Source organism: Mastomys coucha, unplaced genomic scaffold (genome assembly GCF_008632895.1).
Source record: "Mastomys coucha isolate ucsf_1 unplaced genomic scaffold, UCSF_Mcou_1 pScaffold23, whole genome shotgun sequence".
Lineage (NCBI taxonomy): Eukaryota > Metazoa > Chordata > Mammalia > Rodentia > Muridae > Mastomys > Mastomys coucha.
The window spans coordinates 16,401,136-16,408,964 of NW_022196906.1; the positions used below are offsets into that span (position 1 = coordinate 16,401,136).

Here is a 7,829-nt window from a genome sequence, read left to right on the forward strand (position 1 = left end):
TGGCCTCGAACTCAGAAATCCGCCTGCCTCTGCCTCCCAAGTGCTGGGATTAAAGGCATGCGCCACCTGGCAAAGATTTATTTTATTTATTTTATGCGTATGAGTGCACTGTAGCTGTACAGGTGGCCATGAGCCATCACGTGTGTGGCTGCAGTAGAACTCCGGCCGGCTCGCTCCTCCCCTGCTCACTACCGCGTAATTCACTGTAGCTGTCTTCAGACTCACCAGAAGAGGGCGTCAGATCTCATTACGGGTGGTTGTGAGCCACCCTGTGGTTGCTGGGATGCGAACTCAGAACCTTCGGAAGAGCAGTCAGTGCTCTTAACCACTGAGCCATCTCGTCAGCCCTCCAAAAGGATTTCAACATGGACAGCTATACCCAGGCTTCGCTAATTAAAATCTCCAGGTCCACTGATATCTTCCACTTCCTGGAAGGACTTGGCCCATGCACCAATGACTTCAGTTATTAAAAGCGGTTATTGAATATGGAAAAGCCCAGAGCTCTAGAAACAAGGACATCTTTCCCGGATCTCAAAAGAAGAAAAGAGCAAGCGACCACTTCCGTGACCTAAAACCTTCCCCCAGGATGTGGGGAAGGGTGGGAAAACAGAACTCTTGACTATTCACAGACAACACTTCCAATGTTGTTGACAGCTTGAATTCTAACAGACTCACACCAGATACTGAAGGCATTGGATAGCAGGACTCCTAAACTCTAAAAAAAAAAACCAAACAAAAACTATAAAAATAATAAAAAGAGAGAGAGAAATTACGAGTGCTTGAGAGGAAACAGGCATGCCAAAGCCTCCTAAAGTTAGTTCACCATCTTTTGAAAGTTAGTGCAAACATTTTATAAATTTATATTCTAGTTCTTTAAAGCTGTAAACAAAGGACCCAGAAATCACTACCACTGGGATGTGTCTAAAGGAACAAAAATCTGAATGCCTCAAGGATGAAGATCAGAGGACCAAGGTCATCCTGTCTCAAGGAAAGCAAAACAGCAGGCCTTTAATCCCAGCCCTGCAGTGGCAGAAGCAGGGAGATTTCTATGAGTTCGAGATTAGCACAGTCTACATAATGAGTACTGGACTAACCGGGGCTACACAGTGAGTCCCAGTTGCCAAAAAATGTAAAAGGCTTCACACTCACGTTCAGTGACACAGTTCAATCACAACGCAGAAAATGGGAAGTGCTTCTTAGGGGTGGGTACAAAGTTCATGCCACAGATAGATGGGGTTCCAGGATCCTGGGAAACGGAATAGAGCCTGACGTCCCAGGGACGGGATCGTCTAGGCACCAGACTGAACACCCCAAACCCCAGATACAGCGTCTCAGGAACGGGATGGCGGGAACCATTGGGGACAGACAAGTGGGGCCAAGGGGCAGTCAGGCATGGGGATACGGATTCCCTTCCCGCCTAGCAAGTCACACGCTCTGGGCTAGAGCTGCGGAAAGCCCTGCAGCAGGGCTCGGGTCCTTGCAGTGACCAGGGACAACACAGGACGCCCGCCCAGCCCCCACCCCGCAGCCAGGGCACAAAGAGCTCGGCTTCCGGACCTGCCACAGACTCACCATTTCAGGATTCCGAGACACTCAGAGCTCTCACTGTGATTTTCAGTGGGGAAATGTGACACGCGGCGACAGGCAGAGCCTCTCCGGACTTCTGGGCGAGCGCGGAACACCTGGACAGGACCCAACTTGGAGAACAGGTGGGATAGTGGCGCTGGAGGTAATCAGAGACGAGGAGTGTGCAAGACTGAGGCCCGCCCCTACTCTCTGCCTGTGTGTCTGATTGGACATTCCTCGTCACCAGGTTCTCAGAGACAGGGCTTCCTGTCTCACGTTCTCAGACTCTAAATGTCATGTCACCAACCATTGGTGAATTTAAAAAGATTGACAAGTTCTTGGCTATAGTATTTTAAGGTAAGGTTTCCGGTGGAAAAACCAGCTCCAACCTCCCGTTTAAGTAGAGCCTTCTACTTAAGGCTGTATCATCTAATATGTATTTATAAATAGAAATAGGGTCTCTCTATGTAGTCTTGTTCTGGAACTTGCTATGTAGACTAGGCTGGCTGCGAACTCACAGAGATCAACATGCCTCTGCCTTCTTAGGGATGGGATAAAAAGTGTATGCCTCTTTTAATTCCACAAATTGGAGAAGACCACCGACCCAAATTATCAGGGCCAAATTAATTAAAGTAAGCTTTTAAAAATTCATGTTTATGGGGCTGGAGAGATGGCTCAGCGGTTAAGAGCACTGACTGCTCTTCCAAAGGTCCTGAGTTCAATTCCCAGCAACCACAATGGTGGCTCACAACCATCTGTAATGAGATCCAATGCACTCTTCTGGTATGTCTGGAGACAGATACAATGTACTCATATATATGTGTATATATATATATATATATATTTATTATATATACACATATATATATAATAAATATATCTTAAAAAAAAAAAGCTGGGCAGTGGTGGTGCACACTTTTAATCCCAGCACTTGGGAGGCAGAGACAGGCAGATTTCTGAGTTTGAGGCCAGCCTGGTCTACATAGTGAGTTCCAGGGCTATACAGAGAAACCCTGTCTCAAAAAAACAAAACAAAACAAACAAACAAAAAAAACCATGTTTACAGTTTACAGGCTGTCTCTCCCCAAAGGCAGGGTTCAAGAGTTCAGCATTTGGACATTGGGAAGATTGGGGTTTTTAATAATTCAGAAGCAGGGAGTTTACAAATGGAAGACTTGACCGACAATAGTTAGGGTTACAGAAGCAGACACAAATGTAACAAGTTGGTCATAGTAACTTTTTGAAACAAAAGCATGGTTGCCTTTTCCTGGAGCAGGCAGTAGAGAACCGTTTGTAGTGAAGGTAGGCATAGTCCAATCTTCTAGCAGATTTATACATAAACAGAGTGAATCTAGTTTGTCTTTACTGTAAGACAGCTTTCGAACCTAAGGTGGAGGCAGACTGGTTGAGACTATCTTTGTAAAAGTCACCTTTATGATTATAAAAATAGATGTTCATGTAGTATGAAATAAACATACTTTGAGATAAAATTTAAGCATATTTAGCATTATTCAATACTATAAATGGTCAAATGCTAAGTGTTTTCTGTCTTAATAATTCTTGGTTAATAGACTACAGTGAACAAATTTTTTTTTCTGATAATAAATGATGTGAAATTTCCCCCAGTTCCACAAACTCCATTATCAAATGAGCTAATAGAATGTTAAGAGAGAGAGAAAGAGACAGACAGAGACAGAACAGAGAGACAGAGAATTTTCTGCCCAGCTGGTTAGATTTCTGCACTAGTTGATTTAATACCAGTCTTGAGGTGGAACATGTCTACATCTGAAACAAACATGAATAAGATAAGGTTAGGAGACCTTTGGTAATTGCCATGTCTAAGGATCATTTTTATAATCTCTCCTCTTCGGGTTTCCCTTGGAAGAGTGGAATCAAGGAACTCCATCTTATCTTGCTGGTTTGAGACAAGGTCTCCTCATGAAGCCAATGCTGACCTCACACTTACAATCCTCTTGTTTCAGCATCACAGGTGCTGGGATTACAAGCAAGTGTTCCATTGTCAGCACGGCTTTATTTGAGTCCTGACCCCTCCCCTTTGCCTCTGAGCACTGCTAATTCACTATCTGGGGGTTTGTTCTCCTCTGCCCCAGGATGCCTGGTTGGTCTTATTTGGTCCCACACTTGGGGGAGGGGCAAGTGACAGGCATGGAGAAATTAGTGCCAGGAAATCCCTTCAGCTTAGTTAAAGCATCTGAGGTCGAGAGACAGCTCTCAGAGGCACACTGGTGTCCAATCTGCTTGTCTTGGTCTTAACAATACTTGTGTTTGTCAGAGCAGCACTTCAACAGGATGTTGGCAGTTTAGCTATAAGATTTTTCAAAACCACAGTGAATGGGCTGGAGAGATGGCTCAGCGGTTAAGAGCACCGATTGCTCTTCCAGAGGTCCTGAGTTAATTCCCAGTAACCACATGGTGGCTCACAACAATCTATAATAGGATCTAATGCCCTCTTCTGGTGTGTCTGAAGACAGCTACAGTGTACTTATATAAATAAAGTAAATAAATCTTTAAAAAGAAACTAGCAACACGGTGAACAAGAATAAAGCTGTTAGCTGGGCGGTGGTGGCGTATGCTTTTAATCCCAGCACTTGGGAGGCAGAGGCAGGTAGATTTGAGTTCGAGGCCAGCCTGGTCTACAGAGTGAGTTCCAGGACAGCCAGGGCTACACAGAAAAACCCTGTCTCGAAAAACCAAAAAAAAAAAAAAAAAAAAAAAAAAAAAAAAAAAAAAAAAAAAAAGAATAAAGCTGTTTTAAAAATTAAGTAATTGTGTGCAGGTATCTATTATTCAATACCTATCGATCTTACAAGGTTTATGGAGCATCTGAGGCACTATGCCCAGGGCCAGCAGCAATTAGTGTGACTACACAAAGGCCATTCCCAAAGCAAAATTTAGAAACTTTAGTTTGGTGGAATAAGTCTATTCAAAATTTTAAACCTCTCACAAAATTGAGAACAATACTAGCCTGCTCTTGAAAGAAAATAATTTATCAATGACACTGAATGAGGAGACAACCACCTGGGCCACAACGAAGAGAAATCCTCAAAGTTTGGTGTGTTTTTTTAAAACTGTGTCTTCCTCCTTTGCTCTTACTATAGTGTCTTTACTGCTATCAGCTGTGTAATTAAACATAGAAACACAGTTATTTGACACTACAAAAATCTCAAAACACCAGGATGGGGGAAAATTACAAAATGCTGTATGATATACACAGTAAGGAACAAATATTTAGTAATCTTTCAGAAAGAGGAAGCTGGTGGCTGGAACAGAGACAGTTTGGTAGAAGTTTGCAAGATTGTTGCCCGGCCTAGGAGGATGTGGGGTTGGGAGCTATAGCTTTGTCACTCATCTCGGAGTCACAGCCTGTATCCTAAGAAGCCAGTCCCTAGTCTCCCTTCAGCAACCTGAAATGAGATGAAAATTTAAATAAGAGGCCAGGGATATGCACACATGAGCAGTCGTGGTCAAGGTGTGTTCTGCCTACACCAACCCATTATTGTGTAGTGTTTTCTCTAGCAAGGTGGTCTGACAAGTCGCCTGCACTGTGTGAAATCTGAGGCAAGGTTCCTGCTCCATCTACTACTGAGGTGAAGTCACAGCCATGGTTGCCACGCCCACTCCCCTACTCCAGTCATGTCTATAGTGTCAGGAGTAAAAGCCTGATCAAGGACAAGAGGCCTTATGCCTTCAAAGGGAGTTTGTGCCTCCTGGGTATTCAGTCAGTCCTGGCACCCCTAACTCAGAGGTAGCCCAGATATGTCCTTGAGAACTCGTATGCTAGGTGCCCACCAAGATATGATTTATTAATAGCTAGACAAAATTGGACATTGCTCTCTGACCTTTACCAATGTTCCAACATTTTAGCCAAACCCTGGCTTGGAATTTTGTAAAGAATGTTACCCACCCAGACTAATTGCCTTCAGCATTGTGGGTAGGGCATTGAAGCTTACAGAATGGGAGACTTATCCCAGGGCAAGGTCAAGTAGACTCCTCATTCTCAGTCACGTCCTGAAGCTGAACCACTCCTAGGAATTAGCAAGAAAGAGATGTGTCTCTACCAGCCCAGAAGATTAGCATAGTGGGCCTTTTACTAAGGATGGGCGGGACCTTGAGCCCAGTGTGTGTGTGAGACAGTGTACAGCAGTCAGCATTCGAGATTGAAGACTGGAGATTTGAGATTCGAGCCTCTACCCTCCTGGCTGGAGCACCCGCAGCCCCCTGGGACTCCGGCGGGGCCCATGCAGCCGAGTATGCTCGGAGACCGGGGGTGCTGCACCAGTCCAGAGGAGATGGCTGCTGTTTTAGATCCAGTGTGTTTCAGGTGGCCTCAGATATACCTCAACTGCTGAGCTGCTAGATTTTTCATTTCTCTTTTGCATTGACTGTTAAAACCTCATTCCTTTTTTTTTTTTTTGGTCTTTTCGAGACAGGGTTTCTCTGTGTAGCCTTGGTTGTCCTGGAACTCACTCTATAGATCAGGCTGGCCTTGAACTCAGAAATCCGCTTGCCTCTACCTCCCAAGTGCTGGGATTAAAGGCATGTGCCACTACCGCCTGGCACCTCATGCCATTTTTAAGAAATACATTCAGACTCAGCACTTCCTTATGTTGAGTCTGTCACTCGCCAAATTTTTTGCCCTCCTGACCAGAATTCTCATCCCACGGAACAAGAGGTTCCTGCAATGAACCCGGTCCATGGCAATGGTACCTGTATTGACTAGAGAGTATAGTTCATAGTTCCCTTCTTGTGTTATAAATCCTGAGTTTGGTCAGCTTTTCAGCATTTTCCTCCTCCCAGCATGAGATTCCTGGAATGGTAATTCTATTTAGGGAGTTGTTTCAATAATCTGATCGTCATATTAAGGGGTACAAGTGTCTCCTTAGAATATCAGTTTCTATTCTTATATATAATATTAGAATAACTGCCAGGCTGGTTACAGTTGTAGACCTAAGAGACTTCCCAAACATTTTGAAAATTCAGGGTGAACAAATGAACCATTCTTGAAACGAGGGATATTTCTCTCCAACGTATTATTACTATTATATGATGCCATTTTGATGATGACCTAATCTTTATTTATAGCTACTTATCTTCAAAATTATTGTAGTTCCTGAGCAGTGCACTACAAAAGCCACTGTCTCACAAAAGCCCTCAAAGAGGCAACAGGAACCCCCTTCCTGCCCCCATATGAGCTGTCCAAGATAGCAGTTCCTGTCAAAATGGCAGCACCACAACCTCTCTCCAGCCAGCAGCCCTCACATGCAAGCAGGAGCTGTACACCATGGTGCATCACCTTTCCCTCCTCAGCAAGAGCTGCCCCTCAGGAGCTGTCCATGGTGGTGACACCCTCTTTCCCGCCTCAACCTATAGCTTTCCTGATACACCACTACAGGAGCAGTCACACAGGAGATGCCCACAGTGGCAGCACCTCCCCACCTTCCCCCAGCAGCCCCACAGAGATGGCGCCTCAGCAAGAGCTGCAGCAGGGAAGGATTTCCCACACCAACTCTTGAGTCAGCTGCAGGGAAAAGGGGGTGAAAAAAGCCAGCAATCCCTGAGCAGGAGAACCCACCATTTACTGAGCTTCCCACAAAACACCCAGCAATCCCTGAGCAGGAAACCCAGCAATCCCTGAGCTTCCTCAAGCTCAGGACTTGAAATCCCATCAATCCTCACTCAGGAAATCTCTGCCCCTTAGAAATCCTGTATAAGCACTGTCCCTTTGTCTAGTTCTCTTTTGTCCACTCCTGGGAGCAGAGGGCAGCCATCCCTGGATTCATCCCTCCATACCCTGGACCCTCCAATAAATATCTTTTATGAGATTTCCTGCCTGGTGTGACTCTCATTGGAAGAAGCCAAGAAGAGCGAAGAGAAGGATTGAGGCTGGGGCTCCTGAGCTCCTCAGCTCAGCTGGGGATGCCCTCTCTTGGGAGCTGCAAAGCCTCTGATGAGGAGGCTTCCTCTCAGAGCTGTGTGGTTCCTGGGCCCCCATGTCCCAGGACGCCCTTCCACTGGTTACCTTTTCCCTTCAGAGCTGTGTGGTTCCTGGGCCCCCATGTCCCAGGATGCCCTTCCACTGGTTACCTTTTCCCTTCAGAGCTGTATGGTTCCTGGGCCCCCATGTCTCAGGACGCCCTTCCACTGGGATACTTTCTTCCCCAGAGCTGTGTGGTTCCTGGGCTTTGGATCCTAAATGGAATCACAATATCCCAGGGGGCGCACCCTAGCTAGGAATCAATTTA

General features: G+C 45.5%; 1 protein-coding gene across 6 annotated transcripts in view; it reads right to left on the bottom strand.

Annotated features, from left to right (window-relative positions):
* The window catches only part of LOC116072043 (zinc finger protein OZF-like), a 24,440-nt gene extending 22,677 nt beyond the window's left edge, over nt 1–1,763 (bottom strand). For 5 of the 6 annotated variants that reach the window (XM_031343255.1, XM_031343254.1, XM_031343253.1 and 2 more), the window contains exon 1: nt 1,573–1,763. In XM_031343255.1, coding sequence (XP_031199115.1) covers nt 1,573–1,575 — 3 coding nt within the window. In that variant the 5' untranslated portion in view covers nt 1,576–1,763. Of the gene's footprint in view, nt 1–1,149; nt 1,247–1,572 lie in introns of all 6 variants that reach the window. The other variant, XM_031343256.1, reaches the window with a different exon arrangement.
* Nucleotides 1,764–7,829: the final 6,066 nt, after the last annotated feature.